General features: G+C 24.3%; 2 protein-coding genes across 4 annotated transcripts; both read right to left on the bottom strand.

Annotated features, from left to right (window-relative positions):
* Nucleotides 1-2,746, bottom strand: Bm9738 (the record flags this gene model as incomplete). Of its 2 annotated transcripts, XM_043078456.1 has the most annotated exons (8): nt 1-262; nt 546-656; nt 797-927; nt 1,407-1,479; nt 1,638-1,874; nt 1,984-2,036; nt 2,270-2,307; nt 2,659-2,746. In XM_043078456.1, the coding sequence occupies 8 exons, from the start codon at nt 2,744-2,746 to the stop codon at nt 1-3; spliced, it is 993 nt and encodes a 330-aa protein (XP_042934390.1). The 2 variants fall into 2 exon arrangements, with proteins under 2 accessions (XP_042934390.1, XP_042934391.1); XM_043078457.1 differs by lacking the exon at nt 1,984-2,036 and having other exon boundaries at nt 2,160-2,307.
* A 1,671-nt stretch (nt 2,747-4,417) lies between these two features.
* Bma-chs-2 lies at nt 4,418-24,199 on the bottom strand (the record flags this gene model as incomplete). 2 transcript variants are annotated; one of them, XM_043078454.1, is made up of 34 exons in its annotated part: nt 4,418-4,546; nt 4,944-5,183; nt 5,362-5,550; nt 5,745-5,975; nt 6,418-6,666; nt 6,818-6,982; nt 7,095-7,178; nt 7,746-7,822; nt 8,031-8,188; nt 8,321-8,454; nt 8,822-9,005; nt 9,435-9,599; nt 9,845-9,927; nt 10,150-10,313; nt 10,512-10,722; nt 11,010-11,163; nt 11,299-11,432; nt 11,554-11,707; nt 12,156-12,283; nt 12,401-12,494; nt 12,704-12,855; nt 13,224-13,352; nt 13,761-13,880; nt 14,220-14,626; nt 14,996-15,126; nt 15,677-15,909; nt 16,656-16,798; nt 16,988-17,069; nt 17,306-17,469; nt 18,820-18,987; nt 19,644-19,714; nt 22,761-22,861; nt 23,167-23,247; nt 24,155-24,199. In XM_043078454.1, 34 exons carry the CDS (start codon nt 24,197-24,199, stop codon nt 4,418-4,420), a joined length of 5,154 nt encoding a protein of 1,717 aa, XP_042934388.1. The 2 variants fall into 2 exon arrangements, with proteins under 2 accessions (XP_042934388.1, XP_042934389.1); XM_043078455.1 differs by having other exon boundaries at nt 4,500-4,571.
* Nucleotides 24,200-25,666: the final 1,467 nt, after the last annotated feature.

Genomic DNA, 25,666 nt, shown 5'->3' with positions numbered 1-25,666 from the left:
CTACAAATGTGTCTTCACACGATGCGCATCCAATTTTTCTGCAATACGACCTGCCAGCGTTTCAATTTCTCGTCTATTCCAATTTCTGACACATCGTTTCAGACATTTTGGCCAAGGTAATGGCCATTCTATTTCATTTTGTAGGCGACCCGATGGTACATTCACTTCTAATTCATACATCGTCCAAAAGAGTAATAAACGACGGTAGGCACGTGTTCGGATACGTACGTGATGTGGTAGCAAAATGAATGAATGATAAAGACTGCAATAATAAATTACACATTCCAAATTTTAATATTCTCTTCAATAACACACTTAACAAAGGATGGAGAAAGAACTATATGCTATTTAATATATTCATATTTATATATAAAGAACTATTAAATTATCAAGTAAATATAATGTGACATACGTTTAGTCAGATGTTAAATTTGACATTGGAAAGTTTTAATCCATTTGCAAGGGATGAAAACATAGATGCCTCAATATTTTTTTGAATTTCAGAAGTTTTAAATTAAAATTTAATGAAAAAGATTTTTAAAAACCTGAAAAAGAAACTAGACAGCCAGTAAGCAATTAATACATCAACGCTATAATGTGTTCGTGATATTGATAAGCAGATCATACCACCAATACATATTAATATTAAGCACCATCTTAAATAAGGAAAATTTTCTTTGAAAAATAAATTTTTTTTTCTCTTCAGCTCGAAATTTAAAAAAGAACTGAATTGAATTTGTGACGTTTTGAAATTTACAATTTTTGTATTAAATTTAAACTGCTAAATGAAATAAACCTAAGTGGCCAAATAGAATGTGGTGAATAATGATTGAAATAGAATGTTGTTGTAGAAACAAATATGGTATGTCCAGAAAATAAAAGATCACCACAGACTAATTTACCATTTTCACTGATCTGTAGGCCTAACTAAAATATTTCATTTTTTCTTTTTTTTTTAATAATTTCAACAAAGGAAATTTGAAAAATTTCGTATTTTCAAAACTAATTTATTTGTCAAATCAAATATGAAAGCATAATGGGAAAAGAAAATTTTTATTTGGAAAAATTTCCATATTATTGTTTATAAAAATTTTGTAACAATTCTGTTTTCTAAATTTAATTGACTTGAGTTGAAAAAAAATTGAAAAATGATGTTTTGAATTTGTAAAATATGTTGACTATGCTAAAGGCCTTTTTAAATGATTCAATAATTCACTTAAACAAATTACATCAAATGGCTTTTATAAGTAAAGTTTTTTTTTTTTTTCAGAAGTATTCAAAACAATAAAATATGAAATTATTGATACATCTATAATTATTTCGATGTCAAATGCAAATTAATCAATATTGATATCAAATAAACTTTAGAATTTAGTTTTGAAGAATGCTTTTTGAAAAATGGAAACCTTGAAAGAATGTTGGGCAAATCGTTTCAGAACACTTAGTACTGTTGCCTGATAATTTGGTTTTATACATTTACTATAAAATTTCAAAAATTCAGTGATAAAAATTAAAAAAAAAAATTTCATGAGATCAAAGAATGTCACCAATTATTTTACTAAATGTATAATAATTGATTTTTATAAGATAAAATTGTGAAATTACATTTGGAAAAAAAAGAAAAAGAAAGAATTTACTGGTAATTATTCTGATAACTTGCTGGAATATGAGTAACAGATAAGCAAATAGCTCGAAATGTATACAATACAGTTATTGTAAATATTAATCGACGTAAAACAATAATGCGATATCGATGAAAGACAGCGATAAATCCGAGAGCAATAATGCCAGCGATACAGGTAAGCATGTCACCAACGGCTAAAGCCCATTCCTGTTCTGGCACTAACGTAAATACCAAATCCGGTAATGCATTTCTGGATAAGATTAATTTAAATGCATCGATTTTAAAATCAAAATTTATGCTCTATCATAGATGTAATTCAAATTATTTCAATCAATCGATGAATTAAGGTGAACATTAACATTTGATTTCCAATAATTCGCTTCCTTCTTAGCTTCTTTTTCTCCCGCTTACGCTTAAATTCAGAAGATAATCAAGATTGAATTAAGATTAAAGAAATGGCAAAACATATTTACTGATTCGTTCTTATGAAATTTAAAAAATTTAATAAAATTAACCCAATTAATTAAATCCAAACCTACTGGTAATATCATGTGCTAAACAAATTACAAGTTGATTTAAAATTAATGATACAAGTAATGCTAGAAAGCAAATAAATGTTTTCAAATATTCCGGTCGGTAAGTTACCAAAGATTCTTGTGCTCGTTTTTTCTTTTCAGTGTTTCCTAAATTTTTTTTTTCCTTTTTTTGTCCTTTCTTTAAACTAATCGGCGATAAAAGTACATCAAAAAATACATATAGAAAAGTTGTTTAACAAATCATGAAGTTTAATTTTTTTTTAAATGAATTATGGATGAAATTAAACTTTTGTTAAAGTTTTGCATGCAATCAAGTAAACTTTATTATACAAATTTTATAATAAATACTTGCTGAAATTATTTCCCCAATTATTTACAATGTCTAAAAATCGATAACATTTAAATCTAAGATCTAAATTTACCGAAATTATTTATTAATATTTGAAAATAAATTTCTAAATAATTGATTTAATAGAACGAAAAAGAAGATTAAATTACTTTCTGAATCAGTGCTATTATCGTCATTAAAAGCTATATTCCTGATAAAATTTGTTTCACTTTCGCTTCGTTCTATTCCTTCTCGCATTTTTCATTTCATTCAACTACTGAAATTTACTATTAAAATTTGAAATAATTAATGCAAATTTTCAAAAGATTATTTAGCGATGTAAAAAAAAATTACTGAAGCACAGAATGAGAAGACATATTAGGAAGAAATATGAAATTACTAATTTATTTTGCTATTAGTGAAAGTTAATTCATTTTTTTATTTAAGAATAAAAAAAAGTAAATTTTAATTTATTTGTATTCCTCCACATAAATTGAAACAAGTTATTTTTTCCTTTAATTTTTTATCAATCAAGAAATGAAACAAAAAAATTTCCTTTCAATATACTTTTCTCTAACTGCAACAAATATAACAATGATCCGAAATGATCCGAGCAAAACTATTGTTAAGTTTATATTACAATGAAAAATAATTAATTTAAATGAAAAATTTAAATAAAAATGAATCATAGTAAAATGCTAGAATTTATAGTTATTAATGTACATACAAAATCATGAAAAAAAGAGAGAGAGAGAAAGAAGAAGTAGGTGGGAGAAAAAAAAAGATATAAAATTAATAAATGTTTATTATAAAATTTAAGAAATTTAAAAGTGCTAATTAATGGAACATATAACTTTTCCCATTTAATTTTACATCCATTTCGTTTATAAATATTCTATTCAACAAAAACTAAAAAACTACAATATTTGAACTAACAGTGATATACGATAAGTTTAAATAATTCTCATTAATTTTTTTTTAAAAGATTAGGTAGGAGTTTTTGAATTTTTGCAACTGTTCAAAAGTAATACGCATTGGATGACTTATGTAAATGATTTCCTATTGAAAGAATTTTGAGAAATTGCTTAATTTTCTAACAATTAATAGTATTATGCATAAATTTTATAGCAAAAAAATGTACTGTAGTGCAATGAAATACTACCGTATGACAATCTAATGGCATATAGTACAGCAGATAAACCATTGCAATGTTGCAATCAGGGTACTGTAACGGTGTACTGTAACACAGAGAAATATTACCGCGTTACAGTATATCAGTATGTTTTAGTCGCAATATAATTTAATTTGAAATTGACTACATTAGCTCTTCAAATTCAAATTATATCTCAAAGTTAAATTTTGTTCTCATAAATTCAAATCATGTACTAAATCAGAGATTTGTGCTTTTTCTCCTTTTTAATACTTAGCGTTTTCAACTATTTTTTCAGAATTATCTGTAAAACATTTAACTATTGCAGTTATTTTACATTAATTTTCCTGTGTATTTTTATATAATTCCGGACAGTAATTTTTATAAGAAAGGGAAAGAAACAGGACATTGTAATAAGTCGGAAATTTCTATGAATTTTTGTTTATGACAAGTTTATTTATTCTTAATAATTTCTGTCTGAACAGTTATTTTTTTGTCATTTGCTTACATTTGCTATGTAAAGTATTTATCTATCATTTGGTAGTAAGAACAAACTGTTCAGTTTCGTATCTTGCTTATCATTCTTTTTATCGTTTATCAATTGAGATTATGTCGTTGTAATTTATAGAAAGCAATCATTGTATTTTTTTCTTGTACTGTTAAAAAAAATATATATATAAGAAAGATAGAAATTATAACCAATTATACAAGCTACAAACATAGAAACAATATAAAAATAAACAATGAAGTAAACAGAAAATGAAAATTTCACTAGCAAATTATGTTTTATTTCCGGAATCATTTAACGGATTGTCGAATAAATGTAAAAGATTGCTTCGTCGCGTTGCATTAGAATTTTCATCATTTGTTATTTGTCGTCGATCTGTCATCAATGATACTGCTTCGTCCTTGAAGAAAATAACTCATAATCAGCTAAAACTTGAAAGCTTTATGCACTGTCAGTAATTTTTTATTTTATCACCTAACCAACATTCCAATGATAAACATTTTTTAAATCCATTGTTGTGAGGTTATCTGTTTCATCTAAAAATTCAAATAAAAAATTTCAATCATAAATGGCCCAATCGATAGCAAATTAATCATAAATCTTTAAAATTAAAATTAAAAAATGCTTAACATTAAAAATCTTTAAAAAAACAAAATCTGAATTTTATCATTTCCATCTTGATGTGGGAGAAATGAAAAGATTATTTGGATGCGATATGATCAAAATTATCAAAATTAAAACTCTACTGACTTTCCAAGAGCGTATTTTTTTCTTTATCAACTTATCAATAAAATTACTTCATTTGGTTGTTGATTCCCAAAAATAGAATTCCGACGTCGTTCAATAGCGCGAATGGTGTTCCGACGTAACGTTAGACGTCTTTCACTATTAGAACGATCAACTGCTTTGTTAATTGACAGCGCAAAGAAACGTTTCCTGAATGCAGCATCAAGCGTTTCCGTTTTCGGTCGATACATTGAACGCTTGGAAGATTCTAGATTGCGAACAATATTTCGACGTGAGATTGCTTGCTCCTCCTGAAATCATTTTTAAGCTCACCATCATTAAAGTCGATGATATAATTCTAAAACACAATAAAATTTTGAAAAAGGTAACAAATGAAAAACAACTGAAAGCAAGAAATAAAGTTATAAAATATATTTTCAGATTAAAAAAACGATTGTTTCAAGATGATAATTTTCAAAATAATTATACTGATGGAGCATTTTCATTGGGTTCGTCAACTCCACGGATAGCTTGTAGCTCACGTGCTATTTCAACTGCATTTTGTACAACCAATTCATCTTCCGTCAAATGATCTACACGTTTACGCCAACAAAATAATTGCGTTGACGCAATTATATGCGCCATAGTACCAAAACGATGCAATAACATTCCTATGAACTGCAAATATGATCACTAACTAATTTCTTCTCAAAAAAAGCAAAAAAAAGGCTTAAAAAATTTAGAAAATACAAAAAAAAACTAATGATTTGAAATAAGAAAAATAAGTGAAATAAAAACGCATTATAAAGAAATTAAAATATACTATGATAAGGATATATAAGCAAAAAACGAGATTGATTCTAGGTAAATACCTGAATGATAAGAATGGACATGAAGAAAAGTAGAAAGACTAATCCGATTGGTTCTAACTGCAATCGTGTAACTACCCAAATTGGTTCCCGAATATCCGTGTTGCATGGAATGATCGTATGATTATAACGTGGACCTAATGGCCATTCAATATGAATGCAATCTTTTTGTAATTGCAGCAAAAGTACAATAATGATAAATACGACATTTACCATAAAAAATCCTGAACAAACCTAAAAAGAAAATAAATAAAAAGTGAGAAGTAATTAAAGTTTAAAAACTTTAAATATCCAATAAAGTTATATCAGTGATTGGTTAGGGCAAAAAAGATTCAAGCATAATTACATGATAAATTTGCATAAAGGTGTGTTTAAGAAGTGCTGTAAGATAATTATTATTAATTTTTACACAGGTAAATATTTTTAGCCTGAAACAGGTAAGTAACTTCAGCTTGTAATAAGTAAGTATCTGCAGAGGAAGATTATACAGAAAGATGACATTTTCATCTATTTCCATAATTTATACATGCAACAAAAAAATTTAAATGAGCAAAAATAAAAAACCTTTGGCTTTCCTTTGCTCTTTTTTTTAAAAAAAAAAAGCGAAGGAATTAATTTGCTAATGAATAACTTTTAAAATAAATCAAAATTTCAGTACAAATCAAACTATTCCAACCTTATTTCTTAGTAACATTAGACCATCTCTAATATTTTTCTGTTCTAACTGATTATGAATAATTGGTGTTAAATATTTATTGATAACATCATTCCAGAAAATTTCCTCATCCGGATCCAAGCAATCTTTTTCCGCTCCTCGAATGCATTTATCATTTAACCATACTTCGCTTATTTTAGAATTCCATTTACGATTACGCATAGCAGCAGCTGACTGATTAGTTATATCACGATCATCTTCTACATCTGTCTAAAAATTTAAATATAAACTTAAAAGTTTAAATTAAATTCTTCTGAAACTTTTGGATTAAGTTAATGCATGATAATTGTCATCTAATGCATTTATTTTTTACAAAACTAAAAGTAATTAAAATAAATATCTTTTTCTTTCCTTCTTTTACCTGATCTTCCTTAATTGAATTATTCTCCCATTTAGCTAATTCTGAATTATTTGCCAGTGCATTTGTATGAACTGTTCGAGTTGATATTGGCATTCCCGTTGATTGCAATCCAATGCAATCTAACTTATCCATCATTTCATTTACTTTACCACTTAATTGCCAAATCTATAGTAATTTTAATAATTCAATATTTAATTTTTATTTTTTTCTTATTTCATTCTTAGTAAATAAAACAACAAAATTATAATTCATTAATTCTGTTCCTCTATCAATATACCTGTGCTGTTTCCGCTGATTTATCTCTCAAACAACATATTAAGCGACAAGCTGCGCCACAACCAATTGCTATTTCACCGTCCACCTAGGAAAAAATTTTCTGTAATTTTTTAGCATAATTAGTAATTACAAATAATTTTTGATAAATAATTTCAGAAAAAAAAAATAGAAGAAAGTTAAATAAGAGTAGTAATGTAATTTAATACTCAACGAATGATTAATAACAAATAAGAATAATTAAGAACAATAATCATAACGATAATAAGAGTTATTATTATTAATGAATAGTTAATTATTAATAATAATAGTAATAAATGAACTAGCTAATAATTAAAAAGCTCAAATATTAAAGCCATAATATGTTAATTGTTTCTCAAATTTAATTATAAATTAACTCAATTAATTGATAATTATACTACTCACTTTAATTATATCATTCAAAATAAGAAAAATTATTTTTGGACAAATTTAAACCATAAAAATTTTTGCTTGAAAAGGATTGAAAAGTATGGACGTGAGAGACAGATTAAAAATTAGCGCACTATAAAATTATTTCTACAATTGAATTTGCTGAAATTTTAAAAATCGAATTCATCACATGCTCAGAATTAGTATTATATTATTCTTTTCTTTTTAGTTTTAAAACCTTTACCTCATTATTGACAGCATTATTGCTTATTAGGTCAATATGTTTGGGGCGCTTTTGTCTTATAGGATCATTTCCTTCCACTGTAATTAGCAATTTCTTTCTTTCATTATATTGAGGATAGATAATTGATTTTTTTTTTTACTTATTTGAATTATTTGTTATTTGAATTATTTCTATGAGGATTTAATCATTAATGAAATTATTTGTTTACATAATTAAAAGACGAGAAATAGTTCTTTTGGAAAATTACACTTTGTGCTTAGAATTTTTTAAAATTTCAACTTTAACCTTTTGGATTTTCTCGTGTTCCCCAAGCAATATTATTCAAATTGCATAAACTATAGATTGGAAGTAACATATACATGCATGGTATTGCCAGGAAATATAGAATTCCCGGTGTTATACAGGTAAATTCTAGTGGATGTAATATAGCAGCGGTGAAGAAACTAAAGGAAAAGAAGGATTTTCCTTTTTTTTTTTCGAAGATTTCTTGTGATTTTTTAGAATTTTGATAAACTTTTCGTAATTCTTTTTTTAAAAAAATTTGCGAATACTAAAATTTAATAAAATCAAAATACCTTCCAATAACAAAAAGTAAAAATATCGAATGTGGTGACATGATACCATCTTTTTGCATTTGTATTACTGTTCCAACAATTACAGCTGTCATTAGCATAGCAAATAGTGCACCGATAATTTGCGCTGCCATTAACTGAAGAAATGAATTAAACTTAAAGTAAAAATAAGCAAACAGGCATATTAATTGAATTACCAGATTAATTAAATTAATTATACAAAATTTTGGATGCATAGAGGAAAAAATTTAACTTTAACTTTTTCTTTTCTAACATTCAAAAAAAAAACCAAACAAAAAGAAAAAGAAATAAATCTTAAAGAAAAAGCTTTGCTTCTATCTATTTATAAAATTGGTGTGAAAATTGGTACTAATATTATTTTATTACTAAATACCTTTTTTTTTAAAAAAAAAAAAGAAACAGTAACGGAATGTTTATTTCTTTTTTTTTCTTTAAGCAAAAATTTTATTGATTAATTTAAACGAATGGATTAATCAGATATACCTGTTTCTCTGAATCACTTATAAAACACATAAAACAAAATAATGCAACTGGTAAAGTAACAACAAATAATGACAGTGAAGTGTCAATATTAAATGATATGGATAAGGCACCAACAACCATCAAAAAAATTGTCCCAGGGCCAAGAATTGATGAGATTAGCATTATGCATTGATATAATATATACCTAAAATAATATTCTCAATAAAAATTGTAATTTATGTGAAAAAAAGAACAAACAAACAAACTATTAATAAGCATTTTTATCTCATGATTAGCTATAAAATAATAGAGAAATATTTGTCTTAAAAGAAGGATAAATTTTTGATGAAAAAAGAAAGAGAGAAAGGGAGAAAGAAAAAGAAATTTAAATGATATTGTTAAATAGAAAAAAAAAAAAAAGAATCCTTTGAAATTGGTTAAGATTCTAAATTAAAATAAAAAAGTAAAGTAAATCTCAGTAGTTGATGCCAAAAAGAAATGAAGCTGTTCATAACAATTTAACCTATCATTTACAATTGGAAAAAGCTATTATCTATATTATAAAATTTTTTTAAAAACTGTAATTTTTTTTTTCAAATAAAAAAATTTTTTTTATAAAATATTAAATTGTTACCAAATGGAAATTGATTCATTCACATTGATAACATTCTTGTAATCTTGCAACAGATCAATAATATTTGCCAATGTAGATGGTATCCAACGACGGCGCTGATTGAAAAATTCATTGAAACCTTCTGGCGCATAAGTTAATGCGTCTGATGCTGCACAATACTCAACCCTATATGAAGAATGTTTAAAAAAATTTTTTTTTTTTGCTTCTTTACAAAAGTTTATTTGTAAATTTTCAATTTAATAATTAACTATTGAAAATAGAATGAAACAATTTGTTGTGTAAAAGTGTCGATATCGATAAAAAGATGTGAAAATATAAATCAAACATTTTTCCATTTCTTATCAGATAACTGAACTGATAGGAAGTGTTAGTAAATTATAATAAAACTATAAGTTAGTTGCAAAATCTACCGATAACCTCGTTGTAAAAGTAAAGTACATAACCAACGATCTTCACCCTGATCATATTGAATAAAATCAACTGGGTTTTCGGCCTAAAACAGAAAAAAAAAAAATGATAAGTTTTTTGAAGATTTGAAAGTGTTGTAAAATAATTTGTAAGCAAATGCTTAAAAATAAAAATGATTTTATCCCTACAGTAAATTAATTAATATCTCAGTTGTGAAATTTAAAAAAGAAAATTGATTAATTTCTGTTAAATAATATCTTATTGTTTTAGAAATTTAAAAGAAAAAAATGAAATAAAATAGCAGAACCTTAGATGCATATCGTCTAGTAACATTATCATCCATCAAAGCCAATGATCGAAATAATGAGAAGCATCCAGGTGAGCAAAGTACACAGCCAATCATATGTTCAGTTGCTTTTTGCAACCAATGTCCAATTGCATATTCAAATTTTTGATACCATATCATTAAACCTAAAATAAATTATTCTTTTAAAATTGCAAAAACAAAAAAAAGATAAAAAAAAATAAATTAATTAAAAAAATGTGTTGCAAATTTTTTAAAATTATTATCCATTTAAACTTCATTTCTCTATCTCAAGAAAAGGAATTTTTCAAATTACTTTGAAATTTTAGTATTCTCAAGAGCTTTTTTTCATCTGCAACCATTACCAGTTCCACGTGGATGTATTCGACCGCACGCTGCTCCAAGACGTCGATCTTTCTTCATCAAATCGATAAGTAAATGAACACACTGAGGCGAAAAGTCCACGTCGCCATCTAAGGTCAGAATGAAAGTATTCTCTGAGATTATTTCTTTCCTCATTTCATCATCCACTTTCATCATTAATTGATAACCCAACAAATAGTATAGATACATCACCTAAATGATAAATTTTAAATAATTTAAAAATGATATCTTTATAAACCAAACTGATTAATTTGTTCAAATTAAAAAAAAAAAAAAAAACTTACTAATTAGCAGCTAATTATAGTGTAAATTTTTAAAATAAAACAATTTTAAGAGTTTTAGGAATAAAAAAAATGAGGAACATTTACTATTAAAATTAAAATTTTGAGCTCAATAGCCATAAAAGAAAATAAATTTGAATTTGCAAAAATTGAATTATTTGTAAAAAAAATTTGGAGAAACTAAAAGTGGAAAATTACTTGACTCCAACGTTTTCGAACGCGAATTTTTTGTTTATCTTTTAAATGTATCGTTAATCTATTCTTGCCAGGCATAATAAAACTCAATCGTCCACCATATGGAGTTGAAATTTTTTTCGGTGATTTAAGTTTCATCTGAGTTTGGTGCAAGGCACTAAAATTTATTTTATCAGCAAATCTATTTATTCCACTCAATTCTTTAAATTCAATTTTTGATTTTTAGCAAAAGAAAAAACGAAAGTAATTATAATGCATTGCAAATTCAACTAATAAATTATTTTAATAAAACCTGGCTGCTTCATCAATTTTTTCAATTAATTGTTGAACAAATTTATTAATTACAGGTTCACCATATTCGTTTATTTCAAACGCATCATCAAAAAATATATGCGCTTCGAATTCATAGTAATCTGGATCGATAATCTTTAAAAAAAAGAAGCAAAAAGAAAAATTATATTTTCTTTTCTTTTAAATAAAAATTAAATAATATTATAATTAAAATGAAATTTTATTTACCCAAAAAACTTTTATGTGAAATAAATACTTTAAGATATTTTTGAGCATTTCTTCGGGCGCATTGGTCCTCATCAAGACGAAAGATACTTTTCAGCATGCAAGTCATCTCGAGTGCAGTTTCATGCCACATTGTTGCACAAACGTAAATTTTTGTCACTGCATCTGCAGATGATGCCATTTCCCTTAAGAATGCAATTTATCAATGTAATAACAGTAAGTTGATAAATTGTGATAATTAAGTAAAATAATCAAGTAAAAGTACAATGTGTCACGTAAATAATGCGAATTTTTGGTATGAAAATGGTAATTTTTATAAATTAAAAATTTCACATAAGTGTAAAATTTTTCATCCTTATTATCAATAATTGCTAAAAATTAAGATCTCAGAAATTTTCCATAAATTTAATTTCAAAAAATCAAAATTTTGGCAGAAAAAAAAAACGGAGAGAAGAGAAGATTTTATGAATTAATTATTTACTAAATAATTTTGATTAATTCAGTGGTTCAATATTTTTCATAAATAATCAGTTCCTTAATTAATTATTGGAATAGTCAATGATTAGTCGTTTTTTATTGATTTTTTTAATAGATAAATATCTTTTTTTGTATTTTATTAACAGTTTAACAAACTTTATCATAGCTGTTTCGATTACTTTAGTCGTCGAATCACTTGATAGTGATGAAGCAGTGGGTTTTATATACGTCAATCCAGAATTTATGTTACGTGTTGATAAGTCTTCTACATCAAAATCCAAATCCTGAAAAAATAGAAAATTGTAAAATTTAGACTTTCAGATTTTCAGGTTTTTATCACTTATTTTTCTAACTGATAGGACATCCTAGAGAAAAAAAATAGCGCTTCATTGAACTATGACCTCAGTTCGAATTTTTGTTTTATCATCACATCTTCGATTTAATGCCAAACATTGATCCGTGAATAGAGCACTATTGTAGGGTAGAATGAATAGTCTTTAAAAAGCAATGATTAGGTAAAATTTCTGAAAGTTTTAAATTTAATTCTTTTAAAATCTTCGAAAATAGTTTAATTTCTTGTTTCTTCTTTGAAACTTATTTTTTTATGGAAAAGAAAATTAAGCATTATATTAATGAAGCAATCATTAATTATTGTCTTTTCATTTAAAAAAAAAATTTAATTTTGAATTTACTAAAATTTTCACTTGGCAGTTTTAGCAAGTCTTTCATGACGTGGCCTCCAAAGATGCAATGTTATCCATAATTGTACCATTAAAATAGCAAACCAAATTTGTGTCAATGGCGAGAGCAAAAATTCCGATAAATTTTTTGCAGTATTACAACGCCAGAATAATTCCTAAAAAGTAATATCGAATAAATTCTATTAAATTTTAACATAAATACGGAAATTTTTAATTTGTATAAAAAATAAATTTAATTTTATATAAATATAAAAAATAAGTTTATATCAAACTAGATTATTTAAAATATTACAATTAAGTATGAATTTGAAAGCATTTTGAAAGCATAAGCGAAAGTTCTTTGATAACAAAATGAAACAAAAAACTTTTGAGCATTTATTATTCATTGAATTTAACTAAAAAAAATTCATTGACAGTAAAAAAAGAAATTTCACTGAAAAAATGTAATTATTTTGGAAGAAAATTTTCTGTCAAAAAACAAAATAAAAAAAAAAAACTGTGCAATCATTTCAGAAAAATTTACTTTGGGAAGAAAATTAGTTGAATGACAAGCATCGATGTATCGCTTTCTGCACATTGCCAACAATACTGCAACAGTTGCCGGAACACTAAGTACCACAGGTAGTGCAAAACAGGTTCGTTGTAACATTACCTGAAATTTAATTAATTAATTAATTAGTTGGAAGAAGGATAAATTTATTTGATAGTATTTATTCGACAAAGTTTAGCTTAATCGATTTCTTAATTAATCTATTATCGGTTAACTCAAATAAAACAGCCTAGATAAATTACATTTAATATAGCAAAACAATAACAAAAATAAAAATAAAATAAATTATTAAAACAAAAAACAATAAATTCCTAGAATATTAATAGAATAATTTGTTAAAATAATAATAAAAAAAAATTAATGAATTGCAATTTAATTCCATAAAATTAGAAAAAAGAAAAATATTTCTCAATTATTTAAAAAAAATTTCAATTGAACTTTAAAAACTCTTTCTCAATGATCAAAAAAATGAAGAAAAGAAAAATCTGAAATTTAGATTAAAAGTTTTACCTTGCAAGCAAACTTAGAAGTGTGATAGGTAAGTATTACAGCTATAGCTTGAGCAAGAACAATCCAAAGAGCATCAAATGAAGTTGTATACTGATTTAATTCTACGTAATCATCGTATATCTAAAAAAAAATTAACTATTGCAATTATTAAAAAGGGAAAATTTTAAATTTTTGATAATATCAATTATCAATTTTGATTTTGCTAATCAGTAATGTTATCAGAACTAATTTCTTTCGTATTATTCGAATTAATGAATAATTAAAGTGAAGAATATCAAAAACTATTGAATGTTTTTAAAATGCCAGATTTTAGCTTATTTAATTGATCGATTTTTTTGTTTATTAAGTAAATAAATTTTTGATAAACGAATTTTATGAGTTTTATTCGATTTCATTTATGATTAGCAAAATAATTAAGATTAGATTTAGTAAAATTAAAAATACTTTAATTATTCATACATTATAAGTATTTGGTGGTATTTCATATTCATCATCATCATCATCAATTGTCCGTTTCTGTCGATTTTTCGTAAATTTTTCAAATTGTTCTCTGAATGAATTCTGTGATGAATCATTTGATTCAAAATTACTATCAATAGCTGTTGAATAAGGTATCATACTGTGACCATTATTATATTTATTAATTTTTTGAGGTTGAAGTGATTGTATTGTCGTTGATAAGACAGGTGATAAGGCAGGTGATTTGTGTTGTACTGATTGACTTTGATCAGGAAAAAACTGTGAATTATGATTGTTCCATTGATTGATTAGATTACGATTACGATAACTTTTCAATACAAGAGATGGTTTCATCATTTGCATTCCAACAAATTTCAAAGCATTTGCAGATGACATTTCACCGTTCTCTAAAAGAATAAAATATTATTTACAAATGTATCGTTGTTCTTTTTAACAACAATTTTATTTAATCAATTGCTTTAATAAACTTTTACTGATAAAGTATGATTATGAGAAAGCAATATTAACGGATAGCATTATTGATCAAAATTTGAAACCTTGAAATGGCATTTTATAGTTTTCTATAAATTTTCTTATTTGAATCATTTTAATATCTATAACTTTGGGATAAATTTTCACTTATATAAATATGAATTTCAAATTAAGATTATACGAAATGGTTTCTTAATGATTCTTTGTTTCATAGTTTAATTTTTGATATTTGGAATTAATTGCAAATGCTATTAAAGAAATTCTAATTCATTGCATTAACTGACCATTCTTAGCTATTTCAATTTTCATACGTTCATAGAATTTATTGATTTGAGTTTGATTCAAATTTCGAGCAGTGATTGTTTGCAGTTTTTCTCCGAATGGATCATTTTCGAAGAGATCTTTTGATGTTAAACTAAAATTTTTTTTATTACTGTGAAATTCTAATAAAAGATTAGGATTAAATGAATAAAAGAGATCAGAAAGAGTGAAAAGAAAAGAAAGAAAGGGAGGGAGAGAGAGAGAGAGAGAGAGACAATACTGAAGATTAGTTTTAACTATAAAAATATGATGATCATCTGATAAACAAAAGCATCGGTAAGTAAATTAAATTAAGTGACTAAACTGAATTAATTAGATGCTGAAATAATTTTATTAAGTTAAGTTTACTTTATTAATAATTAATTTATTACTATTAATTACGACCAGTGATATTAAAATAGATTTGATTAGTTTTTCTAATTTGAGACTAATTATTTTTTATTACTCATCAATTTCTAATTATAATTTTTATCTATACACTTAATTAATATCGACTTGATAACAATACCGAATTAAAATATTTTTCTTTTTGTTAGTCAATCGATTAACTAACAAACGACAAGAAATATACATTTCAGATAAAGTCCAGAATTATTGGGATAGTTTAGAAATTTAAAATATAAATTAGAAAAGTATTAGCTTACTTATTGGTAAGTACTAAGAAAACCATAAGCAAATAAACGATACATTTCCAAATTGAAATTAGAACGTAAGTCTTCGAACGTCGTTCATTTAACGTTACAGCAAATCGCGCCAATGCACGAATTGGTGCTAAGGCACTTTCAATGTGTACGAAATTTTGCCACCAACCAAGCGATATTAATATCAAGCAAAATGGTAAAATAAATTTGAACTTTTGTAGTGATGCATTGAGATTCTAAAATATTAAATCATTTAGGTCAGTAATTAATTAATCAATTAATTAATTCTAATATTTTGTTAATTTTCAAAGTCAATATGTTTCTTTTTTCTTTTTTTTTTTTTTGAAATCAGGGTTGCAAAAAATATTGTAATAGTGCATGAAAGAACAAATGAAAGAGATAACTGATAACGATATCAATTCTGTAACATTTTCTAAAATTTTGATAAAATTAATAAAATAATTTTGAAGCTAAGAAAATATTAATTCATCTGATAATGATTTTAATGAAGTTCAGATGATATTAATTCAGCTGATAATAAATAATTTTTGGACTGATACAAATGTGGTGCAATAAACATGAATTTATTCAAATTCTTTCCAGAAAAACAGGTAAGTATTACATAAAGCATCCGGAATGATTCGTCCATTTTTCATTAGATCAGATGACATATCAGCTACTTTAAAATTAAAATTCAAGTTTTATTTTTAACTGTTACTCTAATCAATTTCCCCAACCAGTCTTCTTTTCTTCCCACTCACTTCACTATAAGGTAAATTACATTTAAATTAATTGATACTTACTTTATCAACATTTGTTATTATATAAATTTTTATGAAAAAATGTTAACAATGTTTTTACTACCAATGTTTTTGCTATGATATTTGATTAATTAATACAAAATTTCTATTTTATTCAAAATTGAATACTGTAGTTTGAAATGTTATTTCTTTGTTTTTTATAAAAAAATAAAAATTCTCACTGGAATTGTCCATAATGCGATAATTTGTACAATAATACAAAGAGTATCAATGGCCATAAGTAATATAGCTAAACGATTTGGTCGACGACTTAATAACAATAAAATGCTGGGCACGAAGCATGCAAAATTAGTAAGCATTGCTCCTATAAGTAATTAAAAACTTAATTTTAATGGCAAAATTTTAACATTCTCTATTTGTTTATCAAATTTTATTTGCATCGCAAAAAATGTTCAAAATCACTTGTCTGATAATGTCAAAATAAATTCAATTTAAAAAATTTTGCTAACCATTTAACATTTCATTTTAAATGATAGAAATGAAATAAACTGACCTGTAATAGCATCCAAATTAGGCAGTATTTTAAATGCTAATATACTAACACCAATAGCATTTAAAGTTTCCACGACAAAAACCTTTTTAATATTAAAAATATAAATGAGATTGATAGTGTGAGTGATAGGGGTGATAAGGTAAAAGTTGCAAATACGTCATTAAATGATAACTGACGCTTCTTTGTCACACTAACAAAATCTGCGAAAAAGAAAAATAAACGAAATAAATTTATCAATTCTTTAATTATTAAAATTTACAAGTAAATAATGTTTTTTTTTCTTTCCTTAATGGAAGTCAAATGTACAAATATGCTTACAATAATAAATTGCGCAAATGTCGGCTTTTTGACATTGCGGAAGAAAGCTCGATGAATGGATCCGATGAAGCATTGCAGTTCCGGTATGCATAGTGAAATATATACTGCCCAAATCCATTTTACAACGTGCATTGGCAATATTTCCACCTGATTAATAGGACTTTCTGGAAATTTTCTTTTTTTTTTTGTTGTTAAATATTTCATCAAAAATTAAAACAAATATTTGTATGTTTGTTTAACCAATTAAAATGTATTGTTGACAACTCAAATTCCGATAATTCTACAAGTTTAAGAGTTTCAGCTAGAAGAAAGTGGTTTTTATAAATTTAAGTAGAAATACATTTCTGGATACTAGATCACAAATGACTCATTCTAGATACTAAATCACAAATGATTCTCACCAGATACTAGATAAGAGGTGACAAGAATTAAACTGAAAAGCTTGCAAAATTAAATTAGTTGATTAATAATAATTATTTGATTTATATTAAATTGAAATTCCAAATTCTTCGAGTCTAAATAATTCCAAAAAAAAATTTTTTTCCGATTTTAACTTTGAAATTAAAATTTTTGTATTCAAAGGATAGCTATAATTTAATTGATTGATTCGTTATAAATTAACATGAAGAATTAATTAATTAATTAATTGAGTTAGAAGTAAATGAGTTACTTCAATTATCATCTATTAACCCGATTTTACTCAGCAAATAAATGCTTAGCTAACAACTATGATTCATCATAAGTTAAACAATTAAAAAAAAAAAACATGTCGCTCTGAAATAATTAGAGGAGTGACAGACTGAAGGAAAATACAGAATGTATTAATTAATTAATTAATTAATCAGTTGAATTACTAAATTGTTTGTTATTCATCATTTCTCTCTTTGAAGTTAGTTAATTGTGAATATTAAAAAGAGATGGAAGTATGAAAGATATGCTAAAAGAATATTAATAATTTACCACCTTACTTTATACTATTGAAAGATGCATAAAGGTTAGATCGCTCTCTCTCTCCCATTTCCACTCTCACTTCTATCATTTTTTTTTTTAAATTTTACTTAGAAATCATTTGTCATTTTTAAAAGTACCATTTAATTCATTCTTCAAGTACATTTAACAAGTCAATATCAATAATATATGTTATATGTTATATCTATAAAAATTTTAATCTATAAATATTACCTAAAGATTACTAATAACAATGATTGAGAGAAAAATCTTAAATAGCATTAATTTTAATAATAATATCATAATCTTATTCTTTGTTCTTTATTGTTGATGATTAATTTATTGATAATCATTATGTCATTTTCTAATCTCGATAATGATTAATAATATTCATCGATAATCATGATCTTACCCTTTTACTACTGCTATTATTATTATGGATAACGATCACACGATCTTATCATTGTATCTTCTAACAATGTGATAAATACTCACATTTTAACTTATCATTTTATTCGAATTTTTGTTGTAAAAATTAAAATATGAATTTCGTCATCGTAACATACCGGGAATTTTGTCATTACAAATGGTCAGATTCATTTTAATGGTACCAATTGCTGAGGTCATCAACAGAAATGTTGCTTTTGAAATGATAGCACTTAAGAGAGTTAGAATGAAGAGTACACAAAAACAGGTTATTTTTAATACCTGCAAACTCACATCGTACCAGAAACCTGAAATTACTCCAGTTTTGTATTCATATGAATGATTAATCTAATTCAAATTAAATTATTTAATTGCTAAGAATAATAAAATAAAAGCAAATGGAATAAATAAATAGTTGTATAAGTTAAATCGTTAATTTTGTTTTGTTAATTTGGCATAATAAGCAATTATTTTAAATCAAATTTATTATTTGGAGTGTAATTTATAGAGAATCAATTTTTTATTTTAGTAAATTTAGCCAACTGATTTCAATAAATTTACTTCAATTTACTTCGATAAATTTATTAAAATGTACTATTCTTTTAGCTATTAATTAAATGAGCAATTCCAGTTAAAGATATTTAATTAATTCGCTTAAATTAAATCAAATCAAGTTTTACCATGCAATGTTGTAAAGTTTTATCATAAAATGCTACAAAAAATTAATTTCAATGTTCTAACTCATTTTATTGGATTTAATTTTTAAAATTGATTATATCTAATATGACTGCTACTCACACTTTATTTTTTTCAGTCTATGAATTAATTGCATTTTTTACGGAATATATGAAATGTATTCATACAATCCTTGTAATACTCAACTGTACAATTAGGTATAATGTAATGAGTTAATTAAATATAAACTATTTTTCTCAAGTAAAATTGATGTTAAAAGTTAATTTACCTCGATTCAAATTATCCGGTGGTGGTGGTAGTAAGCGAAAAACATCCCATCCTCGTGGTACTGTTGCCCAGCTAAAAAAATAAAATTTTTAAATTTAAATATTTGCAAAAAAAAAAAAAATTTTAAGTGATAAATAAAATTGGATTTTCAAACTTACGAGAAAGTTTCTAATTTGCAATTTTTACTTCCAATAGGTTGAACATTTGATGTATATGAATCACTCGGGGTTATAGGTAATGAAAAACCATATGATCGTTTATACATATTTGAATGATTAAAATTATTGCAAGTAGTATTAGATCGTGAGATATTATTTGCCTCAATCATTGCACCCATAATATGACTTTTCGGCTTACCCATAACAATTTAACAACTATAAAATTGAATTGATGAATAGAAATAAATGGAAAAATATGGGAGAATGAATTAAATTTATAACTAACATAGAATACATTAAGCATTATATGTAATACATAGTATATTACTTTAAGAGAAATGAAATTATACAATTTCTATTCATAAGCATATAAATTATTTAAATAGCATTTTATTAAGAATGAATGAATTTAATATCGTCGCTACAGTCTATATAAGGGCAATTATTTGAAAACTTGAAATTTTGTTAGGTAATAAAAAAATGAAAAATACTTGAAATAACAACAATGAATACTATAACATTGTTTTTTTTTTTAATAATGTACTAGTAAGACTAGTTTTTATTCTAACAATGATAATAATAATTGTTATTGTTATAGCAAAAGTATATAGTAATAAATGTCATTATTATTGTGGAAGTAATAATAGTACTAGCAAATGTCGCTCATTTTTTCACAACAATAGTAGCACTCGTATACCTATTGTTGTTGTTTTTATAGTAACAATAGCACAGTAAATATTGTTTTTGGTATTATTATAGTTATTGCTATTGTTGCAGTAATAATGGTGCCAATAGGGATTGTTATTGTTGTTGCTGTTATTGTCGTTGTTATTGTTGTTGTTAAAGTAATAACAGTGCTAATAGGTCTTGTTTTTCCTATTGCTGATAAGCGTTAATACTATTATTGTTATTAATACTATTATTATTATTATTACTATTATTATTATATTTATTAATAATAATGATGAGACAAATAAATGATTGCTAGAAGTGATTTGATCTAAATATGTGAAGAGGAGGAGAATGAATTGATCAGTTTCTATTAATCGTTTTTTTCTTTTTTTTTTTTTTTTTTTTTTTTTTTTGCTTCCTCTCAATTTTAATTTAAAATGAAAAAATTATTTTTTTTTTTTTATTCAATTTATTCTCAGTTTGTTGCTTATATTTTTTCCGTCATCAAATGAAAATATAGAAATATGAATGAGATAGTACTGTTAAACTTGTTCAGAGATTGAATCATCCAGAGAAAATAGAAGAAAGAAATCTGGATTTGAATTCAAAATAAAGTAAGAGATGTGTAAATTCAATCCAGATTTATTTACCAGATGTTTGCTATCTGTTGATGATCACATTTTAAAGTTAGGTAAAAGCAAAAAAAAAAAAAGAAATGAAGGAGAGAGAGAGAGAGAGAAAGGTAGAAATGATCAAATTTCAATAGAAAGGAAATAAATAAGATTTTAGGAATACATAAGCGTAAATAACTTACAAAAATTAAAAGTTTAATAATCAAAGTCAACTTTTTGCCCTTCTTCTATTAATTAATTGTTTAAAAATTTACGCAATATGATTTGTGCTAAACATAGAAATAAATTAATTATTCATATTATTATCATATCATATCAGTATTAAATTTTATCATCAGTTTAAAAAAAAATGGAACTGCTGTAATATCGTATTAGAAAAATTCTAAATATCACTTTTATCCTTATCAATATCATAATTCTTTTTCTTATCACCTATATTGCTACTTTTTTTTTAATAATATGTGATTATATATCTAAAGTATTCAGATGTTAAATTTTGTTTATGGATAAAATAGTTTTAATCTGTTGCTTAATATATCACAAAGTATTTTTAACTGCTGTCAAAGTAATGTGAAAGTTATTCAAATCAGTAGCATTATATTTGAATGATTGAAAGAATGAATGATCTATCAGATTAAATTCTCTTAAATTTATTACTCTAACATTTATCTGCTGAAAATTCATAAAGTATATTAGTATTTTTTTTTAATTTATTGTTAAAAATGATTCTCTCTTGTTATATTCCAAAAGCATTTAAGCGCACATATTTGCAGGTTATTTTACATTTGCGCATAAATTTTTAGTAATCAAATTACTAGCTTACATTAATTTCATTATTCTTTCATTAAATTGCTTGCTAATCATTATAATTGAAGTAAAAAAAAAATATATATTATAGCCTCTTTCTTGAGGACTTTTCAATTACTAATTAATTAGAGTGATAAAAATTTCATATTTCATTAACATCGATAACATTTATCGTCTCATATACAATAGTTTTCTGATGAATAAGTAATTTTAATAAAAGATGAAACTGTATTGAAATGAAAAATTGGAATTAAAACTAAACATCTTTAATTTTTTTTTAAATTAAGTAAGAAAATTTTTTGAAGTCCAATCATTTCATACTCAGGTTTTCAAAAAAAAAAAAAAATTTTTTTTTTTTCTAAAGGTTTTAATTAATGTTTTGAATGATAATTTATTGTCAGTGCGCTTTTGTTCACAATTACAAGTTAAACTCCATTACAGTTATATTCTATTTGTTATAGCTATAATATACTTTTTCTAAATATAAATCAACTGATACTAATTAAATATATTAACCAATTTAACACTACACTTTAGTTTGCATTTTTATTTCTAATAAAATTAATTTATATAATTAAGAATAAATTAATTTTATTAGAAAAAAAAAAAATGTAAATTTTATCCGATTAATCTATGTCATCTATATCAATTATCATCACAATAATTTTAATTTATTCATTCATTTTCTTCAACTATTAAAATATTTTTATTAGAATTTTCTCAGAAACGTCACTGCTGCACTTAAAAAAAAAAGATAACGGAAATAGCAAAGTGATAAAGTGATAGTATATTAAAAGAGAAACAATTCATTTATGCTAAATTGCTAACTTAAATGATAAAAATGTTTACCTATTAGAATTTGGATTAGGACGATCAATTTTTTGTTTACTTGTCGTATGTGAAATTATTGTTTGACTATTATCGGAACTCTGTCTCGAACGAGATTCATTCTAAAATTTGATAAATATTTATAAAATACATTTGTTGCCACTTTCCATTTATTTAATTTAAAACTTTTCAAATTTCTATGATATATTTTTTAAAAATATTTTTTAATACATCTTTTCATTCTTTTACTTATATGAATAGATGAATACTTTAGAATAATAATTTATTTAAACTTTTTTTATTTAAATAATAATTATTATTGATTAAAGGTATGCAATTAAAGATATTTATTAACCGGTGTGATAATATTTTTTAATCGAAATATTAATGAATTAATTCATTTATTATTATTAAATCACTTTAGTACCTTCTTATATCGTCCAGCATAACTGATCAGTGTTGGTTCATCATCATTTGCATCGATTGGTACATATGCATATTTTGAATCCTGACAGAAAAGAAAAAAAATACAAATTTTTAGTATTAAATATTTTAGAATATATTTTGGTATCTTAAAAAAAATTAATCAACAAAGCAATATTGAAATAAATAAAAAAAAACAAAAAAAACAAAGAAAATTCAATTAATATATGAAAAGAATAAGTTAAAATAGAAAAAACTAGTAAGATAATTTTAATTATTGTGGTTTTATTATAAATAATCTTATTAAAAATGCTTGTTAAATATTATTAAAAATTAATTTACAACTTAGTAAAAATCTTGATAACCAATTTATGCAAACATTGAATTATTTTAAGCGAAAGTATATTAATAGAGAAGGGAATATAAAATGTGTTAATAATTAAAAATATTTTTTTTTTTTTTTTTGTTACTCGAAAAATCTTATTTATTATTTATAATTTTAATTATTAACCAATAAAGTTTTTAAAAAAATTACTGATAAAAAAATGAAAATTATTTTTAACAAATATGTTATGTGCAATTAAATTATTTCAAATTAATAAATTGTTTTATTAAATTATTTCAACAATTGTAATTGAATTAACATAAAATTTTGATAAATTAACAAAGTTTGATGTACAAGTTGGTATAGGTTATATAATTACCAAACACTTTTTTATTCTTAATTAAATTATTATAATAATGAAATTTATTATTAATAAACACATAATACTATGGTTTAATATTCAAAAATATATAATTCATATGGTAAATGAATTACTTTAACTATTATTTTAATTAAATTATTGTGGCAACAAAATTTATTTTACCTAATTATTAATACACGTTAATAAGGTTTAATTCAAAAAAAAAAATTCATCAGTGAAAGTTAACTAACTTCAATATTAGAAGATAAAAGGTTGAGAATGAAAAGTTTTGCAATGAAAAAATACCTTTTCATTAAAGATTCGCTTATTAGTAATCTTATTTGATATCATTGTTATTATTAAATTGATGAAATTGAATATTTCGCTGTCAATTTGTCACCTCACCTGTCACCTGTCACCTTAATAAATACTTCTATTAGAAGCGATTGAAATCAAATGGAAATAGTAAGAAATAATAAAATAGATTAATGTGCAATTCGTGTGCATGCGTGTGCGTGCGTGCGTGTGTGTGCGTGTATGTCTGTGTGCTTGCGTGTGTGTGCGTGTATGTCTGTGTGCTTGCGTGTGTGTGCGTGTATGTCTGTGTGCGTATGTGTGCGAATAATTTGGCAAAGTTAAAAAGCGAACAGAAATATATTCAAGAAGAATAGCTTAAACTTAACAAACAGCAAATAAACATATGACAAATTGAAATGTTAACAAAAAATGAAAAAAGTTTCATTCTGTTCTGCAACAAACATTGTGTAATTATTGATGAATTATTTGTTAAATATTTCAAAGTTTTATTAAAAATTAAAAAAAAAAGCAAAACCATCTGCATTTCTCTTTTTTTCTACATTTTATTTACATAGTTACTAGTATTTTTTGTTAAATTCTTTGAAAATGTTGAAATTGTCAATTGCTTGCTAAAAAAAATTTTTTTTTTAAAGGAAATACTTTGATATTTTTTTTTATAAAAATCAACCATTCGATGATGATTCATATTTCTTCTGTTTGTGAAATGCCTCAAACTCATCAATTCATTCAATTTTTCACAGGTATGTAATTCTGTCATCCATTGGTAATATAAAGAAAGCAAAGAAAAAAAAGGAAAAAGAATAAGAAGCAGAAACAGATAAATACTTAAATAATTTATATTCTAAAAAATTTGAATTTAATAATTTTGGGTAATATTTTTAATTCTATATTTTTGCATTACTTATAATTTAATTTTTCCTTTTCATTCTTTTAGTGAAATAACTTCATATATTTTTTTTTATTTTCTTATTCGTTTCCAAACTTTTCACTGACAAACACATACCTGAAATAAACATAATATACTTAAAATTATAATTCTGTTTGTTTCGTTATTAAATTATAATGATACAAGCAGATATTTCACAGTAATTATTTATCTTCTATTAAAATGATGATTTAAAAGTATGATTTTGGTACTAACTTCATTTAGGCATTTTATTTATATCCTTTAATATCCAAGTATTTGCATTCCTATTGATATATTTTTCAAATTTTCACATAATTTAGTTGAAAATCAAAATTTCACTAATGAATTATTTCCTAGTTTAGGTTTTCTTTTTTTTCACTTTGTTTGTTATTTTATCAAGCTTCTTAAGGCATTTTTTTAATCGGTTCGCTAATTAATTATGGCGCTAATTATTCTCTATTCATTTTTATTTACCCATTTTATTAAATCTAAAAATTAATAAACATATTAATTTTGAAATGTTAATAGAAAATAGCTTAATAAGAAAAAAAGAAGAAAATGAGCTTTAAAATTTCATTAGAAGGATCAATCTG

The sequence above is a fragment of the Brugia malayi genome, assembly GCF_000002995.4.
Source record: "Brugia malayi strain FR3 genome assembly, contig: Bm_v4_Chr2_contig_001, whole genome shotgun sequence".
Classification (NCBI taxonomy): domain Eukaryota; kingdom Metazoa; phylum Nematoda; class Chromadorea; order Rhabditida; family Onchocercidae; genus Brugia; species Brugia malayi.
Note: the sequence above shows the minus strand (reverse complement) of the source record. Positions and strands in the feature narration are given on the sequence as shown.